The sequence below is a fragment of the Mustela nigripes genome, chromosome 18 (genome assembly GCF_022355385.1).
Source record: "Mustela nigripes isolate SB6536 chromosome 18, MUSNIG.SB6536, whole genome shotgun sequence".
Lineage (NCBI taxonomy): Eukaryota > Metazoa > Chordata > Mammalia > Carnivora > Mustelidae > Mustela > Mustela nigripes.
Window position 1 is genome coordinate 37,065,821 of NC_081574.1, and position 23,790 is coordinate 37,089,610.

Here is a 23,790-nt window from a genome sequence, read left to right on the forward strand (position 1 = left end):
GGCTCCGTGAAGATCTGTTAAATGAATAAATGATTGAGTTTAAAATAAATGAATAAATGATTGAGTTTAAAATATGGAGTAAGTCCCAAGCAGGTGTGGTGATGAGTAGGGATGAGTGGCCCAGTGTTCTGGAATAGAGCCATCATTCTTTTTTTTTTTTTTTAAGATTTTATTTGACACACACACAGAGATCATAAGTAGGCAGAGAGGCAGGCAGAGAGACAGGGAAGCAGGTTTCCTGCCGAGCAGAGAGCTCCATGTGAGGCTGGATCCCAGGACCTTGAGATCAGGACCTGAGTAGAAGGCAGAAGCTTAACCCATCGAGCCACCCAGGCGCCCCCAGAGCCGTTATTCTTATAGATTTTGAGGCCAAAGTATGTGGACCTTGCCCTGAAAATTTATTATCAAGTTATTTAGCATGGAATGGCAATCTGACACTAGCATGTAGAATAAACTGGGGGTTGGGTGGGAAGGCTTGGTATTGGAGGTGAAAATGTCTTTCAAGAACAAGGGAAGGGGCGCCTGGGTAGCTCAGTGGGCTGAAGCCGCTGCCTTCCGCTCAGGTCATGATCGCAGGGTCTTGGGATCGAGCCCCGCCCCGCATCGGGCTCTCTGCTCAGCAGGGAGCCTGCTTCCTCCTCTCTCTCTGCCTGCCTCTCTCTGCCTGCTTGTCATCTCTCTCTGTCAAAGAAAGAAAGAAAGAAAGAAAGAAAGAAAGAAAGAAAGAAAGAACGAACAAGGGGAAGGGCTGATTTTTTTCCTAAGGAGAATCCATTTGAGGGAAGATGATAAACTTGGGTTCTTGGGTTAGGCGTTTGAAGCCTGAAGTGCTGGTGAGAAATACACAGGCAAACTCCGGCAGTCACCAGCTGGACTTCAGCAAGAGATCCATTGGAAAGTTCCACAAACCCCCCGCACTCCCTGGCTTCATTAGCAAGACCAATGAGACTCGGCGATGATGAGGGTGGTTTCGAAGATGGTGGTGACGGTGGTGTCAGCGACGGCGACGTGATGGCAGCTAATGTTTCTTGAACGCGCCAGGCCTTGAGCTAGGTTCTTTACGTGCAGAACTGTATCTCACTGCGCGCTCACAGCTGCCCCAAGATGACAAGATAATTTAGGGACTCAAGCCTTTCTCGCTGATCCGGACTGATCCCACCCTCTCTAGAACCTACACGAGTGTACGCTGGGGGAAGTACCCCGTATTCGGGCCCGGGCACAGCTCAGAAACGTGGAGACCCCTCTTTAGGGAGCGCCCCACCTTATCAGAGCAGGAATCCCCGGGACGCGCGCCACGGTGAGGGGCAGGAGCCCAGCGCCCTGGAAGCACAGTATCAGCCTCTGCGGCGCCCGGCCTGCCCGAGGTACCGGCTCCTCGCCCGCCAGGGGGCGCCTCGATCCGTCCTAGGCGCGCCCGCCCGGGGGCGGGGGCCGCGGCGCCCCGCCCCGCGGGGGGGGGGGTCCCCGCCCGGCGCGCGCCCGGCGCCGGGCGAGAGATTAAACGGAGGGAGGGGTGGGGATGGGACGCGAGGGGTCACGTCAAAGCGGCGTAGACAAAGGGCGGGCGCGCGCACGTCTTTACGCACGCCTCGGCCGGCGGCGGTGGCCAAGGGCGGGAGGGATCGTCCGCGGAGGGATTGGGAGATTCGGAGCCTCACGGCCGGTGAGTATGACCGGGTTCCCGCCGGCCTGAAGGTCACAGGCCCCAGGGGAGCCGACTGCGGGCCGGGGGGTTCGGGGCCAGGCACCCCGCGAGCGGCCTGCGGGCTGGGAACCCCCTCCCTGCGCCGCTCCGGCGTCAGGAGACACCATCGCCGCTTCCCGGGGTTTCCCGGCCTGTCGGAGCGGTCCGCCCCTCGGCCGCAGTGGAACCGTCCGCGCCCCTCCCCGGCGAGCGTTAGCCGCGCCGCGCTCGGTCCCGCCGCGCTCCGGCTCCGCCGCGCTCCGGTCCCGCCGCAGCGGCCGGAGCCCCGCGCCCCGCACTCCCGGAGGCCGGTGCCGGGCGCTCCTGCCACTCCCTGCTCAGGGTGGCCCCGCGCCGCACGGGGGCCCCGCGCCGCACGGGCGCCCCGCGCTTCTCCCGCATCCCGGGTGCTCCGCCGCGCGTCGTCCCCGAGCGTGGAGGCGGGGAGCTTGGGACGGCCGAGGGGGCACCGGGGATCACGAGGAGGCGCTTCACCTGTAATTTCTTTCTGTCCTTCGGCTTCCCTGGGATGTAGAGGGGCCTCGCTGCTTCTCCAGAGGAACCCATTTTTTTTCTTGAATTTAACCCCGAAACCCTTCGCCTTCCCGTCTCGATACGGCGCCCTGCAAGGCGTCCTTCCAGAGGGTCTTGTTGATGTTCTCCCTTCTGGTTCATGGAGGGTTTTAACTTCGGCAGTTTCGAAGTTAGGGAAAATCGACTCCGCGGAACACATGCATCGCTCTAGAAATAAGCTCCATACTGCACCGCTCCTGCCGGCGGGGCCACGGGTCTGCCCAGCGATAACCTCCTTGAGAGCATTTCCTTTTTGGCTCATTTTCCTTAATTTTGACTGAACCCTGCGTGCCTCTGCTCAGTTTCATCTCCTGTAGATACTGTCCCAACCCAAGGGAGATGGTGGGAAAGCGGTTATCCCTGTGCCAAAGACATAGTCATGATCATAACAGGCATCATAAATGCCAGTCTGGTATTCTTTCCTCACTTGATAGTGGTTTGTGTTTGTTTTTCCCCTTTCTGCCAACCTTGTATTATGGAGATTCAGATATACAAAAAGAGATAAAATAGTAAGCCAGCATGTAGCAGCATCCAGCCTCAACGACTGATTTTCAGGTTAAGCCTCTCCCATCCATTTCCCCCTCCTCTAAGCTCTGGGATAAGTCCTTGATGTCAACAGTAGCTTGAGATTCAAAATAAAGATCGTACTGTGTAAAGTCATAACGTACTTTTCTGGGACAAAGTCTACTATTCGAATTTCTTTAAGAAATCTGTAATAACATTGAAGAAGGGCGGGAAGAGAGCACCTAAAATGATCAAGGTACTAGAGGACAGGTTGAAAGAAAAAGTCTGTCAGATGTCAGTGAGAACTTCCAGGTCATCTTCCTTTTTCACTTTTGATGCACCCTCAGGGTCCTAAGGGTTTGGTGACTTGTCCGGATCACTAGGAATAAGAGTCCAACTGAGGCTGGAAACCTTGCCCAACTCCACATTCACTCTTCTTTCTCCTAATACTGCCTTTATGTTGTTTCTTTTAGGAAAGGGAAGTGTGTGGAAGGGCTCTAACAATGAAAGGTTTGGATGGGTTAATAGGAACTTTTCCATCAATTTCTGGAATAATGAAATTAGGGGATATGTCTTAAAATATTTCTTATGTCATATATGGGACAAATGAGAAATTCTAATCCCAGTTTTAGTAAACATGGGAAAAGTGTGACCTTAGAAGGGGAATACCAGCTGAGAATAATTACGAACTTGAAAAGATGGAGATAACATTCACAGCTATTTCAGAAAGAGCAGCTAAGGGAAATGAATGATTTGGCATACACTCCTGGTTTTGCTCTTGATAGCAGAACAATAGAACCTTTCTATGAAACATCCTTTCTTGACATTAAAAGATAAAAATCCTCAGCTAGATGTAACATGGATTAGGTGTTTGCTTTCATTTCTTTTTTTTCTCCTTTTTTTGTTTTCGTTTTTAACAAAACCATAGTATGTATTTCTTAGCACACTTTGTGCTGTGAAGTTTAAGAGTCTTCACCCTTAAAATTGGAGAGGATATTTTACCTCCAAGGAATACTGTGAGCAAAGGAATTTCTGTATATAGAGTTCATTGAGTTTGCTTTTAAGTTGTGTTTATATGATGTGACAAAGTGTTTGTAAATTATTTTCAAGATTTACTTTTGTTAGCTTGTGATTTAAATACAGGGGTCGTCCCATGCATTCAGCTTATGAAACTAAGTGCTGAGAGAACAGCATTGGGGTGTCTTGGTAAATCATTACCCTACAGACATGGATGCAGGGAGAACTTTTATGATTTTGTGTGGGTTTTGTGGGGTTTTTGTTGTTTTTAGAGAGGGAGGGTGGAGAGAGGGAGGAGGAAGGGGAGGGAAAGAATCTTAAGCAGGCTCCACACAAAGTACAGAGCCTTACCGTCAGGACCCTGAGATCATGACCTGAAACAAAAATCAAGAGTCAGCACTTAACCGACTGAGTCACCCGGGTACCCCTCGGGTGGGTTTGTGTGTGTGTTTGTGGTATCAGAAAGAGTACAGTGGTTAGCTAGGATTATAACCTTGTAGCTAGTTTCTGCTGAAGAATAAACCACTTCTCATATCTGTATGAACATCACAAAATGTTACCTTTTATTAAAAATCTTTCTGGAGATAGAAGCCAGAGATTATCTGATCCTGATTGAACTGTACTACAAAATTGTTTCTTCAAATAAAATAGAACCTCATTATGGCTAGGCATTTACTTCTTTCTGCATCATTGTGCTCAAGGAGGACTTGATCAAGTATCATCAATTCCATGTATCACTAAACTACAGAATACTTAGGATAGCTTGAAGAGCACTGAATTTTAGAATTTGTAGGAATGTTCTAAAGCTTCTAACTCCTTTAAAGGTACTCTCTCTCCTTTAAAATATGCATACCCATGCATCTGCCACCCAGTCACGGCATCGTCTTGTTTCTTTGGGCACTCTTTGAGTGTGCATTGCACCTTCTTTTAAACTAGAAGCCCGGGGTGCCTGGGTGGCTCAGTGGGTTAGAGCCTCTGCCTTCGGCTCGGGTCATGATCCCAGCATCCTGGGATCAAGCCCCGCATCCGGCTCTCTTCTCTGCAGAGAGCCTGCTTCCTCCTCTCTCTGCCTGCCTCCCTGCCTGCTTGTGATTTCTCTCTCTGTCAAATAAACTAGAAGCCCAAGATCTGCAATATTAGAATGATGCTTTGTAAAAAGGAGGAACATAGTAAGTTTTTGTTGACCTTTTGAATTAAAATTCCAAAAAAACTGGTGAGGAAATTGAAATCCAGGGAAGCTGAATGATGTACAGACCAGGTAGTAACAAAGTTGTGCCTGAGCTCTTAACTAAGGAGACTCCTGAGTTCCAATTCTAAGCTCCTCTATGGGACCATTTTCTTGACACAGCAGAGGAATGCGGAGGGAAAAAATATTTATGTTTGTTATTAATGCACATATTTTATTTTTAGGGTCTTCTTTAAACGCTTCAGATCTGGGGCACCTGGGTGGCTTAGTTGGTTAAGCATCCGACTCTTGATCTTGGGATCCTGAGTTTGAACCCTGCATTGGGCTCTGCTCTGGGTGTGGAGCCCCTTTAAATAAAAATAAATAGGGACGCCTGGGTGGCTCAGTCTTTAAGCATCTGCCTTCAACTCAGGTCATGATTCCAGTCCAGGGTCCTGGAATCGGAGCCCTGCATTGGCCTCTCCGCTCAGCAGGAAGCTTGCTTCTCCCTGTCCTGCTCCCCTGCTTGTGTTCCCTCTCTTGCTGTGTCTCTCTGTCAAATAAATAAATAAATAATAAACATATTTGATCAGTGTTAACTAATAGAAATAGAGAACACATCGTATGTATAATTTTACATTTTGAAGAGCACTGAATTTTAGAATTTGTAGGAATGTTCTAAAGCTTCTAACTCCTTTAAAGGTACTCTCTCTCCTTTAAAATATGCATACCCATGCATCTGCCACCCAGTCACGGCATCGTCTTGTTTCTTTGGGCACTCTACTTTTTTTAAAAAATTTTTTTTCCTCAAAGATTTTATTTATTTGTCAGAGAGAGAGCACAGTCAAGCGCTCGCACACGCACAAGCAGAGGGAGTGGCAGGCAGAGAAAGAAGCCGGTTCCTTGCTGAGCAAGGAGCCTGATGGTGGGACTGGATCCCAGAATGGTGGGACCATGACCTGAGCTGAAGGCAGACGCTTAACCAGCTGAGCCACCCAGGCGTCCCATGTAAGAGCCACTTTTAAAAAAGTACAAAGAAACATGAAAATAATTTTAATCATGTATTTTATTTAACCCAAATTATCCAGAATGTCACTTAAATGTGTAATCAAGATACAGATTATTAATGAGGTCTTTTACATTTAGTTTTTCACAGAACATTTAAATCCAGTGTGTATCTTATTTACATTTACAACATATTTCAATTTGGACTACCCACATTTCAGGTGCTCACGAGTTATATGTGATTAGTGGCTGCTGTGTTGGACAACACGGAGTCACTGTCAGCTGAGCATAAAGATAAAGGAGGATTTTAGGTTCTTAGTAATACTCAATTCTGAGGTTACAATAGTTTGTGGTTGTGATCATTGTTTTTTTTTTGTTTCATGTCTTAGTGATTTTTCTCTGCATAATTAGGATTGCTTCAAGTTTGTAGCAAGTTGAATAGAGAAGTCTGATGGTCCACAAATTTTGTACCTTTGTGATGAAATGCTTTCTTGTCCTTTTTTGGGGGGGGGGGTCTGTGGGATCAATCTTCTCTCTCTCTCTCTCTAACCATCTTGACCATTTTAAAGTGTATAGGCCAGGAATAATGCTCTCTCATTTTAAAATAACACTATTTAGTTGGGGGTGGGGTGGGGAGCTTGATTTTTAAAAAACAACCAGTAGCAAAACTAATAAAATAACCTAATAAAAAATGGGTAAAGATTTGAACACTTCACCAAAGAAGATAGACAGATAGTGAATAAGCACAAAAGATATTCAGTATCATTGGTCACTGGGGAAATGCAAATTAAAACTATGAGCTGCCACTTCACATCAATTCGTGTGTCTAAAATTAAAAAGACTGATCCTGTCAAGTGGTGGTGAGGTTGTAGAGCGAATAGAACTTGTGTACTTTGCTGGTGAGGATGCAAAATGTTGGTACAACCCTTTAGAAAGCAGTTTGGCGGGATGCCTTGGAGGCTCAGTTAAGTCTGCCTTAGGCTCAGTTCACCACCCTGGGCTGCTGAGATCCAGTCCGGCAGAGTCCTGCCTGGGCTCCTTGCTCAACAGGAAGCCCGCTTCACCCTCTGCCTGCCACTCCCCGGGCTTCTGCGCTTTCTCTGACAGATAAATAAAATCGTTGAAAGAAAAGAAAGAAAGCAGTTTGGCAGGTAAACATACACCTGCTTTAGGCTCCCATCAGTACACTCCTAGGTATTTATTTACCCAAGAGAAATTAAACTGTTTGTCTGTGTAAAGACTTATAGATAGCAGCTTTATTCGTAACAGTTCCAAACTGGAACAGTCCAGTTGTTGGTCAGTAGGTGAATGCGTACGCGAATGTGGTGTACCTATACATTGGACTCCCGCTCAGCAGTAAAAAGGAATGAACTCGTGACCTGTGCAGCAACATGAAGGACTCTCAGAGTAATTATGCTGAGTGAAATAAGCCAGACAGAAAAAAGTTAAAAAGTAAATAAAAGTCCAGAAAGTTGCTTCCAATTACATATGTGGAGCTCTCAGAGCAGCACTCAGGTCAGGTAATGAAATGTCGTGGGTCTTAAAACTCCAGTAAGTCAAATTGTCCTTTCTTAGGCTGATTGACCCCAGAACCAAATATCCTGTGACCTTTGTCTGTTTTTTTCTTTTCCAGCTCTGGAGACTTCATGTTGCTTTGGGGGATCTTGGTACCAGGTTTCTTATTACCCGGTTCCAAGTTGGGTTAGTCCTTTGTAGGCAAGGGGAAAGTTATGTAAGGTCAGTGACTTAGTTAAGACGAAGACCCCAGAACTGACTGTATTACTGTCTTCTTTCTGGTGAGTTGAGTTATCCTTTAGCTTACTGTATCTTGACTTGGTCTTGAACCATTTATTTTATCTAGGATCGATGTCAGCTCTGTCTTTAGTCTTGGTTTTTTTAGCGCTTCAGATTCACTTCAGCCTAGTAGCTCTGAGTGCTGCCCTGTTCCCTTGGAAACACTGTATACTTCCTCCGAAGCAAGGGCTTTCCATTCAAGCAAATTTCTTCTACTCCACTACTCTGATACACTTGACATTCAGTTCACTCAGCACTGTTACCTATTCAAAATGGTAAATAAGATTTTAAAGGTAGCAAAAAGATAAAGTGACCTCTCCCTTACACTCCTAGAGGCAGCAACTATAGCCATTTTTGTATCTTTCCAGAGATCTGTATCTTTGCAAATACATATAAACTGTATATATTTTTCCTTTTCCTCCCTCTCAGTTGGTATTTACTGGGGGCATTGTTTGGCATCTAACTGGTAGATTGTTTATCAGTGCACAAGTAAATTCTTTTTTCATTTAACAGATGAATAGCATTCCATTGTATCTTCTGTTGATTGTGGCCGGTGATGTTTCCTTGGCTATTATAGACAGTGCTGCAGTCAGAAAATGTGCACACACATCATCTTATATATGCATCAGTACAGGGTTTCTCAGCCTCAGCACCCTTGTCATTTGGGGCCGAGTAATTCTTCGCTGCCAGAGGTGACCTACGTATTACAGGATGTTTAGCAATATCCTGTCGTCTTTGTACTCATTGCCGGTAGCTCTCGGTCCCAAGTCCTGACAACTAAAAGGTCTGCAGACATTACCAAATGGTGGGGAGAGTGTTGAGGGAGAGGTTAGGGGGCAAATGGCTCCTGGTTGAAAACTACTGCTCTAATCTATGAGGTTTTTTTGTTTCTTTGTTTTTTGTTTAGAGAGAGAGTATGCAAGCAGGAGGGGGCCAGAGAGAAGAAGAGAGAGAATCTTAAGCAGGCTCCACACCCACGGTGGAGATCATGACCCTGAGATCATGACCTGAGCCAAAATCAGGAGTTGAATGGTCAGCTGACTAAGCCATCCAGGCACCCCTCTGATTTATCTTTTTTTAATCTAATTTAAGATACATTTTTAGAGGTAGAATTTCTGGAGCTGAGGTTGTGTGTATTAAAATTCTGATGGCCCGGGGGCCTGGGTGGCTCAGTCGTGAAGCAGCTGCCTTTGGCTTAGGTCATGGTTGTCCCACGGTAAATCATAATGAGGGGAGCCTGGGTGGCTCATTTGGTTTGTTAAGTGTCCGTCTTTTAGTTTCTTTTCTTTTCTTTTCTTTTCTTTTCTTTTCTTTTCTTTTCTTTTTTTTAAAGATTGTATTTATTTATTTGACAGAGAGAGGGAATACAAGCAGGGGGAGTGGGAGAAGGAGCCTGATGTGGGGCTTGATCCCAGGACCCTGGGATCATGACACAAGCCAAAGTCAGACACCCAACGACTGAGCCACCCAGCCGCCCCACCTCTACCCCCAGCTCTTGGTTTATGCTCGGGTAATGATCTCAGAGTTGTAAGATCTAGCCCTGCTCTGGGCTCTGCCCTGAGCATGGAGTCTGCTTGAGATTCTCTCCCTTTTCCTCTCCCTCCCCCTCTGCTCCCTCTCTCGCGTGTGCATGCACAGATTCTGTCTCAAATAAATAACATTTTTAAAAAATCATAAGGAAGTGGGAGGGCCTCGGTGGCTCTGTGGGTTAAGCCTCTGCCTTTGGCTCAGGTCATGATCTCAGGGTCTTGGGATTGAGCCCCACATCCGGGTCTCTGCTCAGCAGGGAGCCTGCTTCCCCCTCTCTGCCTGCCTCTCTGCCTACTTGTGATCTCTCTGTCAAATAAATAAATAAAATCTTTAAATAAAATCATAAGAGAAAATACATTTATGGCACTATATTTTTCCAAAAAATCCATATGTAAGTGGACCTGCACAATTCATACCTGTATTGCTGTTCAAGGGTCAGCTGTATTTGGTTCTGTAGTTAGAATCATAAATGTCCTTGTCTTGTGATTGGGTCAGAATTGGTTTAAATGAGCTGATATAAATGAAGTTCCCTCTGTTATTTTCTCTTCCAGGATCCTGTTTTTCTTGCTAACAATCATCAAAGTGTGAAATTTTGTGTATGCTTATTTGCTTAACACCTGTTTCTAGGCATATTTGCTCACCTCTAAATACCACCTGACCTAATGTGTGGCATATATTATGTGCCCAGTGAATATATGTTGAATGAATGAACTTGTCACTCTGAGAACTGAGGAACACTAGAAATTGGGTCATTTGGGGGCCTAAAGCCTAAAGGCCCCATTTGCCATTCAGTGGGCTGAAGAGTTTAGCTAGTGGTGGGTTGTGTCTTCTGAGAGGCTCATAACTACTTGGTTCTTGGGTTTTTCTCTGGACCCTTTGGGCTGTTAGGGGTACTTTGGTGCAAATAACTCTGTGTGAGTTTGGCTGAAAGCTGTGGAAATTAAGAGAAATGAGCAAATACTACCTCATGGTTATGGAGTCATATTTATTTGAAGCAAAGGGATAGCCTTTCCTAAGTGAGATTATTCTAAGTGAAATTATCCAGATAATTTATCCACAATTATCTGGAAATTGTGGTGTGGTCGAGCTCTGCCATGACTAATTTTCTGATATTATTTCCAGATATCAAAGTTTGTGTTAAAGGGGCCTAAGACAGCAGTCTTCTGGTTTCAGTGGCTGCTCTGCTAATCCAGCAAGATGTTGGGAACTCTGTTTGATAACTGCAGTTTGCTTGCTTTTTCTCTTTACTTCTAAGAATTTATGTGAGGATTGTTCAGCGTTGGCCAGATAACTTGTTTGGCTAAGTGACTATTCTCTTTGTTCTGAAGTCTGGCACTCACAAACATGAGCTCAAGGGGTGGGCAGGACCATAGAGGGGAGTGCCTCTGGGTCAGGGGGAAAAGAGTGGCTGGGTCATGGGTTGGCAAACTCTAGGGTCAGATAGGAAGTATTTTAGGCTTTGCTGGCCGTGGTCTCTGTCACAAATTATTCTTTGTTTTTTTACAATTCTTTAAAGATACAAAAACCATTCCTAGCTTGCGAGTCTTAGAAAAACAGGCCAAAGCCAGATTTGCCCCACAGGCCCTGGTTCTCCAACCCTTGAACTAAGTGAAGAAATTAGTTTATTGCTAAATGTGTTCAATGTTTGGGGACATGAACCCAGAATAACCTTGGGAATTGTCAGTTGATTGTGATTCAAAGAAAAGAGATCTAAACTCTTGGATGGGAAGTCACAGTGACCCTAGTGTCTGTCACCTTGTGTCCATGAAACTCAGGGTAACCATGGCCAGTGGGACGGAGGGATTTTGCTGCTGCTTTCCCAGGGGAATGCTGGACAAGGGAGACAGGGACCGAAGAGGGAAAGAGATGTGGCCCTACACTTAGGCAGGAATTAGGTTTATTTATTTTTTTTTTAAATATTTTATTTTTATTTATTTGACAGAGAGAGATCACAAGTAGGCAGAGAGGCAGGCAGAGAGAGGAAGGAAAGCAGGCTCCCTGCTGAGCAAAGAGCCCGATGCGGGGCTCGATCCCAGGACCCTGAGATCATGACCTGAGCTGAAGGCAGAGGCTTTAACCCACTGAGCCACTCAGGCGCCCCGAGGAATTAGGTTTAAAGAATACAGTGACTCAGCAAATTAATCAGGAATATTTCTAATTTCCTCAACCTCTGCTGGGTTGTTGTTAGAAATCTGGCATGTGGAGTCAGTTTGGCCAGTTTATATAAAAGAGCAGGTTTGTACCTGGGATTCTGAGAACACCAAATTCTGATACATGAATCCAGTTTGGCCTTGTGGTTTTTCCCTGACCACAGAAAGTTCTGTAGACCAGGCCTGGCACAAAGGAAGTGTTAATTTATTCCAGGGTAGTTTGAGAGCTAGGAGGGCATACTGATTAAAGAGCAGGGACTGAGACAGAGCCCCTGCTCCAGATTCCTGCTCTGCTACTTAGTAGCCGTGTCATTCTGGGTAACATACTTAATCCTCTAAGCCTCGGTTTTGCCCTGTGTCAGATAGCAGTGGTAGTAAAACTCCACCATAGGGTTGTGAGACTTAGGTGAGGTCAGATATGGAAAATGTTTGCCATGTGAGCTCAGGCTCTGTGGTGTTGTTAGCATGCGGTAAAAGTTAGCAGTGGTGGTGACCATGTGAATGTGGAAGAACTGGAGGATCCAAAACAGGAACTACTGTTTGTGACTCAGTGCCACGAAATACTTTGTCCTTTTGATTTAATCATGAAATATGTGGGTATGTAATGGGAGCAGTACTGGGTTAGGAGTCTGAAGAACTAGATCTGTCTCTCTCTGTCTTCATTTCCTAATTGATAAAATGGAAGTAATACCGTTGGCAGGTTATAAAAGAACCTATGAAAGGCCTCTAAGAGTTCTAAAAAGTCACTGGACAAAATTTAAGGTAAAGGTAGTAACCTACTTATTTGTTCAATTTCTTGACCTTCTGAATGTGTAGGAACTGAGCCAGAAGATGATTGGTGTGAAGCTGCAGTGTTTGCCAGAGATTTGAAAGGACTTTCCCAAGTGCAGGACTTGCATTGGTAACTTGTGGTTAGGGATAAGTAATATAAAATTGAAATGCTTTTGTAAGATATTTAAAATAGTGGAGTTCATGAGTGGCTGTATTAAGTGGAAAAAGCCAATCTGAAAATTCGACTCCCAATTGTAAGACATTCGGGAAAAGGCAAAACTACCCAGACAGTAAAAGAGCAGTGGTGGCCAGGGTAGGGCCTCAGGAAAGGGGGGAATGAATAATCAGAGCCCAGGGGATTTTTAGGGCAATGAAAATACTAAACGATACTATCCTGGTGGATACATGTCATTTTACTTTTGTCCAGACTTCTAAAATGTGCAGCACCAAGGGTGAGCCCTGATGTAAGCTGTGGACTTTGGGTGACTCTGATGTGTCAGTATAGGTTTGTCAACACTTGTAACAAATGTACCCTTCTGGTGCAGCTCTTGATAATGGGGTGACTATACATATGTTAGTCATGTTAGGGATGGGGGTATGTGGGAAATCTATCTTCCATTTAGTTTTGCTGTGAAACCCAAACTGTTCTAAGGAAAATAGTCTTTAAAACAAAAAAGAGTGACCAGTGTGGGAGATAGACAGCTGGAGTTTAATCAACATGTAGAAAGTGTGATAACATCTTATAAAATTATAACTGTGTTTCCTTTTCCCCTGCAATTCCATTTCTAGACTTTATCCTGAAAATATATTTATATTTCCATGTGCATTTTGTATGCTAAATCACGTATGCACAGGGTTGTTCATTACATTACTTAAATAACAAAAAAGTGGAAACATTGGTGTTCAACCTCAGGAAACCAGTTAACTGACTTATGGTACAGTCTTTCTGCCTTACTTCTTCTCTTTTTTTTTTTTTTAATTAATTTATTTGTTAGAGAGTAGAGTGCAGGCATCCATGCAAATGGGGAGGGTCAGAGGGAGAGAGACTCTTAAGCAGAATCCCTGCTAAGCATAGACTCTGTTGCAGTGTTCAGTCCCATGACCCTAAGATCACAACCGGAGCCGAAACCAGGGTTGCTCACTTAACCAACTGAGCCACCCACGTGCCCCTCTGGTACATATAGTCTTAAAGTTGAGAACTGTGCACCTGGAGAGAGTGAGGGAGCTCTGCATGTGCTGATGGAGTATTCGTCCAAGACACGGTAAGCTGAAGACACAAACTGAAACACGAGTTGAAGAACAGTGTGCAGAATGTGGCGTCATTATTGTTGTCAGGGTGAGGGGTAAGCAGAAAAGCAAGCTATGATTTCCTCCTCAGCACAGAATACCTTGGGAAAAATATGAAGCTGGTAACATGGTTGCGTCTGCAGACAAGGACTCTGGGGAGCTGAGGACAAGTAGGAGGGCGGTCTCCTTCTGTAGTATAAATGAAACGTGGTATATATCCATACATGGTGTATCTTTTGTCCAGACTTCTAAAATGTGGCATATATCCATATATTTTCTCTTCAGAAAGTTGGCCACAGATTATTTGTTGGAATTAAAGCCATATGAAACATCTCCATTTGCTTTCTGCATTTGCGTCTGCCACCTGTTGCTGTGCCTGCTCCCTTTGACCTTGATGACTCGAGAAGCTGGCAATGACTCTAGGCTTACTCTACAACAGGCCCCCCCACCTCCAAAGCATATTGATGTTTCTCCTCTTGATTTGTGTGACTGATGGTGTTTCTGTTTCCACCCCCAGCTTTGGCAGCATGTAAGCAACTTCTTGCCAAGAACCCAGGTCACTGCTGAGAAGGGGGCCTTAGGGAGAAGAATATCCAGAGGAAACCAATGCCAGACACGTCTGGAGTTACACTCAACGCAGGCAGCATGAGACATTCTGTGCCAGCATCTGTGTCCTGCTGGCAAAGACTGTAGCTCTCCAAGTTGGAGGGTCCTGGAAGCAGCACGCACCAGGAGCCTCTCGAGAGGAAGAATGGGGCCAGATGTGAACTCTCTACAATGAACACAGTTTTCAGCTTATGAAGGAGTTTTAAGTAAAATAATTATTTAATTTCCACATATTCAAGTTCGGTAGCCTTCTGTGTGAAGAGCCAGCAGTCACCCCACCCCCCCGCCCCCACAAAAGTTATCAGGATTATTCTGGCACCAAGTTGAACTCTTCTTGGTACTTCTGGCAATGACAGATCTTCAGGACAGATTTATCTGTTAAATGCTCTTGAGCAGGAAAGAAAAAGTAAAACTTCTGGAAGGAGCGGGAAGTAGCAGAGCAGAGGTCCCTCCCTCACTACGCACTTTCACACAATCTCTGCCTGGACTCGGATGCTTGTACTGAAGATTGGTCCTGCCTCATTCACTTCCAAAGTCCATCAATTCTGGGAGAGCTGGCATTTTCGGGCTGCCTCCTGTGGCCTTTTTTACTGTCCTTCTGCCTGTAGGCAGTCAAATAATGTGACTTGGAACGGGGTTTGCTATCCTATGGGGACTTGCTTTCTTTCCCAGGCTGGTGCTGTCTGACGGGACCATCGGAAGACGGTGGTTTGTTCTCGGGGGAGGGCACTGGCCTTGCCTGGATCCTCCACCATGTTCCTGTTGCTGCCTTTTGATAGCCTGATTGTCAACCTTCTGGGCATCTCCCTGACTGTCCTCTTCACCCTCCTCCTCGTTTTCATCATAGTCCCTGCCATTTTTGGGGTCTCCTTTGGCATCCGAAAGCTCTACATGAAAACTTTGTTAAAAATCTTTGCGGTAAGTTTTACTATTTACAAATGGTTGCTTCACAGAGGAGGGGAGAAATACTGTTATTAGTAAAGAGTTTTTCTTTCTTTTTTTTTTTTTTTTTTTCTTTAAGGTTTTTTATTTATTTTTAAGATTTTATTTATTTAGGGGCGCCTGGGTGGCTCAGTGGTTTGGGCTGCTGCCTTCGGCTCGGGTCATGATCTCAGGGTCCTGGGATCGAGCCCCGCATCGGGCTCTCTGCTCCGCAGGAAGCCTGCTTCCCTCTCTCTCTCTCTCTGCCTGCCTCTCTGCCTACTTGTGATCTCTGTCTGTCAAATAAATAAATAAAATCTTAAAAAAAAAAAAAGATTTTATTTATTTAATTGAGAGAGAGCATGAACGAGGAGAAGGTCAGAGAGAGAAGCAGACTCCCCATGGAGCTGGGAGTCCGATGCGGGACTCGATCCCGGGACTCTAGGATCATGACCTGAGCCAAAGGCAGTCGTCCAACCAACTGAGCCACCCAGGCGTCCCTTTCTTTAAGGTTATTTATTTATCTTTTTGATGGAGAGAAAGAGGCACAAGTAGGCAGAGCAGCAGGCAGAGGGAGAGGGAGAAGCAGACTCACCGCTGAGCAGGGATACCCCCCACCCTCCGCAATGTGGGGCTCAATCCCAGGACTCTGGGATCATGACCTGAGCCAGAGTAGATGTTTAATGGACTGAGCCACCCAGGTGCCCCAGCAAAGTTTTTTTCTTATTTGAAAGATTATCTCTTTATTGCATACAGAGAAATGTGTACCTGTGAAAGCATTTAACAGACCTTTTCTTTCCAAGGTAAGGTACTTGTATGTATGCTTGATTCTTCCAAGCAAAAGAACCTATTCCATAACTCCATACCTTCAAAGAGAGGGGCTTAGCATTTAAGAAAAAATCATTGCCAGACTCTGCCTTATCTTATGTAGCAAATAATGAAACACAGAGCTGCTGCTCACATATTCCCTCACTAATAGGTTTGGGAGAGACTTTTTTCTCTTTTTAGACTTAAATATTTTAAATAGGTTCCTGCATTTCAGATGAAAGATAACGGGGCAGGGCATTTGATGAATTGTTTGATTTTCTTAAAGATACAGGAGGACAATTAACTTCTTAACATATGTCAGAAGTAGCTAATGATACCCTCAACAAAACAGTCCACAGTGTAAAGGAACTATTTCTGGAAGTTGATCTTTGCCACAGGACTTTTAATATCTATCCAGAAAGTTGGTACTTTATTAGCAGTATCTGTTTTCAGTTGTCACCAAATCCTCAGGTATTCTTTTTCATAGCTGAGACCATATATAATTTGAGAAAACAAAAAATTTAAGAAGTTATTTGTTCATATAGTATCTTATGGTTCAGAATAAATTCATTCATTTTCCTTTGGTTCCTTATAATTCTTCAGTGGATAGGGTATCTACATTTTGTCAGTGAGAAAACAGAGACTGAATGATTGAGTTCTAGAAATGTTACTTTATAGTGGTAACTGTTTTTTATTGGGTATTATTGAATATTGGGCTTTGGTATTTAATACTCCTGTAAGAATGTTCTGTCACATGTAAGAGTGGCATTTATTACATTCACAGTGTTGTACAGCCATCACCTCTGCTGAGTTCCCTGACACCTTCATCTCTGCAGGGGAAACCCCACACCCATGAAGCAACTGTCCTCCATTGTCCCATGCTCCAGCCACCATGAGTTTATGTTCCAGCTCTGGATTTGCCTGTGCTGGACAGTCCGTATTCGTGGAGTTCTAGCAGATGTGCTCTCTTGTGGTTGCCCTCTCTTGTGGTTGCCTTCTTCTAGTTAACGTCTTTTTGAGATTCATCCACATTATAATGTATTCCAGTACTTCTGTTTTTTTAATGGCTGAATAATATTCCACTGTGTTTCTGTACCATGGTTTGTTTATCCATTCCTGCACCAGGGGAGGTGGCTTGGCATGTTTGTACCTTCTGGCTATTGTCAGTAGTGCTGCTAGAGTGTACGTGTTTGTGTCTGAGTACTGTTGTCGATTGTTTGATTTTTGAGCCCTGCAGATGGTCTCTGAGGTTATCTAGTTACTTGCTTCTTGGAGAGTAGTATGGATACAGCTTGAGTTTCACCTAAGAGCAGGTTAGAAATGGAAGTTTGGGCCCACTCCACACCTGCTAAATTAGAATCTGCATTTCCGCAAGATCCAGGTGATGGATGTGCACGCTGAAGTTTGAGAAGTGGCGACCTAGTCGGTCTTTGGACCCGCTACTTTGCTTATGTGTAGTATTTATTTTAATTAATCAGGAAATGTGATTTTCTTATATTTCAGTCCAAGAAAATCTTCATTAGAGCCCAGGATTCCTGTGGGCCATATAACTTAATACTCGTTAATACTGTGGCCCTTTTGCCACTGTGAAAAACCAGTAGAGGGGCAGTAGAACAGCTGGTAAACTTTTCAGGAGACAACACTGAGTGATGGCTAGCTTTCATTCAAGTTTAGAAGCAAGTGGCTAACTCACAGATCTATGGAAATCTTTATTTTTAAAACATAGAAATCATAGCATTAGCCTTTGAGTTATTCCGCAGTAGCTAACATTTTCTAACTTGCATCACTTTGGGCCACAGAAGGCCTAGCATCCATGTATATTCTCTCTTCCATTTTGAATATATCTCCTCAAGTTAATATTTTAAAGTTTAGTCAACTAAAATCCTTCTAATTATGACTGTATTTCTAAATGTATATTTTTGTAACATTTAATATGGATTATAATTACATAGCTGAAATTCATTAAATATATATGGTTGGGTTGATCCTTGGGATAGGTAATCTTGGGCCATCAGAGAATTTTCTTTGCTGATCACGCCTCGAAAATTGCTAGTTTAAGGCACAGTGATTTAGAAGTGATTTGGGTATATGTGTGTATATTTATGTATGTACCCATTTTTGACCTCAAGATTTAGGATTTCAAGAACTGGATTTGTACTTCTATTTCCTAGAGATGCGTCTGTCAGGCACCGAAAGGATTCTGGGTACTCTGGGCACTGTCCTTTTGAGCCGCGTGGATAATTACAACTTGGCGCATAAGCTAGAGTCGGGGGTGAGCTAGAAAGGACGGATCCCGTTCCAGCAAGGTTGTAGGTGGCTCTGCAGGAATGTCTGGTCTTTGCGGACTCTGTTACTGTTCTGAGCTGACCTTAATGGACAGTTAAGAACTGAATGCTATCAGGATTAGTATTAGACTCAAGTTGGATTTGGCCCAACTGGTTTTATTTTATTTTTTTAAGTTTTTAAAAAAAGATTTTATTTATTTATTAGAGACAGCAAGAGAGGGAATGCAAGCAGGGGGAGTGGGAGAGGGAGAAGCAGGCTTCCTGCAGAGCAGGGAGCCTCATGTGGGGCTCATTCCCAGAACCCTGGGATTATGACATGAGCCGAAGGCAGACGCTTAAGAACTGAGCCACCCAGGTGCCCCTTATTTTAATTTTTTTTTAGAAGATTTTATTTATCTGTCAGAGCACAAGCAGGAAGAGCATCAGGCAGGGGGAGAAGCAGGTACCTCCCTGCTGAGCAAGGAGCCCAGTCAACTCAGTCCCGGGAGCCTGGTATCATGACCTGAGCTGAAAGCAGATGCTCAACTAACTGAGCCACCCAGGAGCCCCACTTGTGGGTGTTTTTGTCCTGTTTTGTTTTGTTTTAAATTCTAGCAATATTAATTCCATTTCTTCTAATATCCTTTAAATTATTATTGTCAAGCATTTTACTTCTACATATGTGGGTGTTTTTTAATAGACTTATTTTACCTTTTTTAGCCTCTCTATCCTTTCTAAATCAGACTGCTGTGTATAATTTTGGAGCTGGAGGAAAGCTCAGAGAGCACCGTAATTCTGTGGGACTGTCCCCCACTACATATGAACTACCTGGGGAAGCATTTTAAAAGTACTTATTTGGGAGCAGTAGAATCTCCCCAGACATCCTAACTTAATTGGTCTAGATGGGTATATTTTCAAAACTCCCCAAGTGATTCTGAGGTCTGCCATCAAAAGGTGGAGTCTGATTGACTTCCTCTTGGATAGGGGGTCCTACTTTATGACTTAATTCTAACAAGCAGAACGTAATGGACATGAATTTTACTGTGTAATAGGTGAGATTAGGTTAGAAATGGCAGTATAACTTCTGCTTGTTGGGGTGCTTGCCCCTGGCACCCAGCGGCTGTGTTGTGAGGAAGCCCGGGCCACATGTTCCGTATTCCAACTCACAGCCCCAGGAATGCCCTGACAGCCAACATCAAGTGCTACATGCAGGAGCGAGCAGTCCACAAAGGACCCCAGTCCTTAGTCTTCTAGCCACCTAGCTGATGGCAAACCTCATGCAGTTTGCAGCTTCATGAACAAAATAAGTGGTGGTGGTGTTTTAGGCCTCTGAGCTAGGGGGTAGTTTGTTATGTAGCAATAGATAATCAGACAAGTAATATAATGTTAAAGAATTTTAAACATTCATTCATGTTTACATAGCTTCTAATACCTTAACATTTTTGTACATGTATTACCTTTCAGTATTTGACAACGGCATACATATTTAATGGTTATGTTAATAGTGTATATATCTAATTTTGTATTTGTATTTTCTTTGGGGATTTTATTGGCCATTTTTAATAAGTAATCTTCATAATGCATATCCTGTTGGTCCATGCAGTACCTGGACTTGTGCTTTGGCAGAACTAAGCAAGCCCTGGCTTAATAGCTAGTTTCCCATAATCAGCGCATCCTTGTATAAAAATGAATCCCGGTATCCCTGCCAAGGGGAGAAGGTAGGTGGGTGTCTTCTCGGTTCGCTTTCCTGGAAGACTTCATCGACTGAGTGTAGGTCCTGTCTGGTGCTGAGTTGCAGAAGGTTTTTGTGCGCAAAGAGCAGCAGTGTTCTTTACAAGTGTTGTTTTCTTAATGTTGGTGCTTCACATTTACCCTCAATATAGTAATGATGGTATTACTGGGGTACAAGTCCTGGAAGTGGCTTTCCATTGAGTTGAGAATGGTTTGAAGAAAGAGAAAGTAGGAAGCCTGGAAACCGAGAGGTGGAAAGAAATGACCTGGGTGATTTTGCCTCATGTGCAAGGGCTTGATTGGGTCAGGTCAGAGACCATTGTAAACATTACAGCAATTGTAAACATGAGACTCTAGAGCGGAAGTGGCCGATGGAGAGTCCTAGAAAGCCAGTGGTGGTTGTGAGGAAACTGAAGAGGGCTGTACAGTGGGAGTGTGTAGTGGGATGGGCATGAGTTTTTGAGTTAGTGGCCCTTAGCTTGAAATCCAGGGCTCTTTGATGAGCTCTGAAACTTGACCTAAGTCGTTAGACTTTCCCGTGTGCTGCTTCATCTGCAGAGTAGAAGCCATATGCTTCATACGCTTCTAGTGAAAGCAGTCCTGTCAATCAGGCATGTCCTCCCGACCCCAGTGAAAAGGGGTGACTTTGACATAACCCTGATGAGCTGAGCGGATGAACTGAAGAAGGTGAGAGTATGACTCTGGCAGGGAAGGTGGTGGGAAGTAGTTGTAGGTTGTATCCTTTCCGCTCTTCGCTTTTCACATGGAGACCTTGATGGAGAGAAACCCTGGGAGTTAAAGTAGAAAGTAGCGACTGCCTGCTAAGTGCAAGACCCTCTATCAGATTGCTGGAGTGAGAACACAGGTTGCTTCTGGCTCCTGTTCCTCAGGTTTTACAGTCTTGTAAGAAAGACAAGTATACGCATATATAACTAATACACAATTGGTTGCTAATTCATATACACTGGGAAGGACGAATGCCACAGGAATTGGGTAGGTAACATTTCATAGCAGAGTTGGCATTTGAACTGGAATCTTAAAAAGGAAAAGCCATTCCAGAAGTGCAGATAAGAAAGTACAGTCTTACTTAGAGACTGTACTTCAGAGACTTACTTTAATTAGGGACTTACTTAATTAGAGGCTTAGAGACTGTACATAGCTTAGTGGAGCAAAAACATTGGGTACACAGAAGGGAGAGGTCAATTATAACGCAAATGTTTCTCTAGGCATTGAAAAGCCATTGAAACTTTGAGCAAGGAAGTGACATGATCAGACTGGCAGCATGTGTTGGGTGGCTTGAAGGGAGGAAAGAGCCATTGAATTGCCATGGCATTAATACAGGCAAGAGAATAAGCTAGGGGGCGAATGTGACTCCATCACCCAGGAGGCAGCTGGGAAAGAGTGCCCTTTCAGGGCAGGATCAATAGGACTTGGTGACAGATGGGAAACTCGAAAGCTTGGATGACTAGAGGGATAGTGATCCCACTGCCACAAGAGGTGGGCCAGAGGGAGGGGAGCACTATCGGGGTTGGGAGGAGGTATGCTGTTTTTCATTTGCAGCATGCTCGTGAGGGCTGGTTGGAGTTGCATGGGGAGATGCCCAGCAGGCGATCGGGAATGTGGGGTTGGCACTTCAGTGAAGTTAAGATTTGCACATTTGCTAGTTGCTACTTAGAGGTTACAGCTGAAGCAGGGAGAGAAGAGAGAGTTGCTAAAAGAGGTGGTGTTTGCAGGGGACTAGACGTGCTGGATGATGGGAGCCTGAATTTTCTAAGGGTCTTGTTCTTTGGGATGTATATGGTTAGTTCATGGGACAGTGTGGCGGGGCTGACTGAAAAGGAGGTGGATTCTGCTGAGATTAGGTTGCGAAGTCTGTGACTTCTGGTTAATTCCTAAATTGTAGTGTTCAATAGAATGGATAACTAGCAAAAGTACACCATTGCACCCTCTGCCTTTCTGGGAGCTGGGCCTACCTTTCACCTGCCAAGGTCTGCCTTGGCTTTGATGTTACCTAAGAGTGCAGCAGTGTTAATGCCCTTAAATGGTCTCTTCTTGTCTGGGAGAGGCTGCGACTGGAGTAATGTAGTAATCTGATGCTCAGTAGCTCGGTAAATGGCATCTCACGTCAGGGGGAGGAGAGGAGGTTTATGGGAATGAGCTCTGAACCTAGGCTTCTCCATATTGTTCTGCATGTCTGAACGCTCTAGCTCTGCAAGTGACCACTCAGGGAAGCCGGCTGTGGAGTTAACCAGACGCTGCTCATGGGCGGCCCCCTTTTCTTCGGTCTTCTGCATCGGGCCGTGGCTTGCCGGTTCACCCATCAGCCTCTCCTCCTGAACAGGCTCTTCCCAGCTAACAGCCAGGTCCCTCCAGCCTTGTGACTGGGCACTTCTCTCCTAAACACAGAAGCATTTTGTAACATCCCTGAAGTGTGGAAAAGGGAGGGTAAGGCGATGTTGATGACAGCTCTGTGATAGAGCTAGGAGATGGAGGGGCTCATTTAACCTGTACCTTTCCAGTTCAAACACCACAGCCATCTTGAGTTTTGCAGAGTGAAGCAGTCCTCACAGACTTCAATTCTAGTGCTCAGAGGCTGGACGTCATATATGGCACCCTCCTCTGAGTTTCAAAATTGTCAGTATGGAACCAGGTTTTTCTGGTTCTGACTGTGGTTGCAGACTTGACCAGAATGGAAACCCGCAAACTCCAGCTGAGAGGCCTGTGTCTGTATGCAGCCTTGCTAGATCCTCTTGTCTCCCTGGTCACCAGTTCACCTCTTCCCTAGATGGAATTCCCAGGTGGAGTCTCCCTTCCTCCATTGTAGGAGTTTTGTTTACATTTTCTTCTAGAAGAGATCATCCATGCGTAGAGCCAGAAAACATCAGCGCTAAATATCTGAAGTATAGAAAATGGGCTGTGGGTTTTCTTGCCTTAGACCCCTTCTGAGTGACTCTAAGCTGTGTTTTTTCTAGACAGTGGTGTCTGAAGAAATTTCCAGATGAGGTCAGATCACTGATGAAAAACTCACATCCTGCTTTTGGCTCTGCCAGACCACCCAGAGCCGTCTGCTGGTACTTGAGGCTCTGCCAGCAGAGTATATACCAAATGCTTCGGGCTCTGTGGGTTTTGCTGCGTCACGGGATGACAGGGTTCTCCCTCACCTTGCATAACTGTGGAAACAAGTTTGAAAAGATGCCTTTTAAAATATCTGTTCTGTTTCTTCGACTTGCCATGGACTTCACTCTCTATACTGTGATAACATACTTCAGTTAGGGATAAACGAGTGCGTTTTCACCTGAACTTAGGGGTAGTGGGTGAGACCCTGGCTCGCTTCCTACAGGTAGACATATGGTAAGGAAGGGAGGCTTCTTTTCTAGATGTCTTGTAGAGGCCATCATTATTTCAGTCACAGTGAGGACAGTTAGGGCGTTTTACAGTTTCCCAAGTTCTGTCACATATATGGTCTCATTTGATCTTAAGCGACCCCATGAAGCAGGAGGTTGACATACTATCAGTCCTATTTTATAGATAGAAAAGATGAGTTGGGATGAGTTGCTTAAGGGACTTAGCATTAGTGTCCAATTAGATTTTTTTTTTTTAATCTCCAAATGGTGTTTTTGTGTATTTTTGTTTAACACTAAGCCCTTCTGTATCAGGTTGGGGGGGGGGGTCGTTCTATTACAAGGCTGCTCAGAGCTGGATGGACAGTCTAGACATATATATTATTTAAATTGTTGCTTCTGGAATAATTGGGGAGGTAGGCAGCGTCAGGTGGTGGGCGGTTGCTTAAAGGATGCTTGGTTCTGCTGTTTGAGAATAGCTGCTGTGTAGCAGTGAGAGAAACACGAGGTCTGTGTGCTGCCAGCTTGTGGACTCCTTAGGTGCCCTGAAGACAGATGTAGGCGGAGAGAACCTAGGCCTGAGAAATTTACCCAAGCTTCTGGAGTCTCCAGGCCTCTACTCTAGGTGTCTCATCTTCTG

At 44.8% G+C, this 23,790-nt stretch overlaps 1 protein-coding gene across 1 annotated transcript in view; it reads left to right on the plus strand.

Annotated features, from left to right (window-relative positions):
* Positions 1 to 1,555: 1,555 nt before the first annotated feature.
* The window catches only part of GPAT4 (glycerol-3-phosphate acyltransferase 4), a 34,351-nt gene continuing 12,116 nt past the window's right edge, over positions 1,556 to 23,790 (plus strand). The window contains exons 1-2 of the mRNA XM_059384430.1: positions 1,556 to 1,663; positions 13,998 to 15,004. Of these exons, the coding sequence (XP_059240413.1) occupies positions 14,840 to 15,004 (165 nt within the window). The 5' untranslated portion in view covers positions 1,556 to 1,663; positions 13,998 to 14,839. The remainder of the gene's footprint in view (positions 1,664 to 13,997; positions 15,005 to 23,790) is intronic.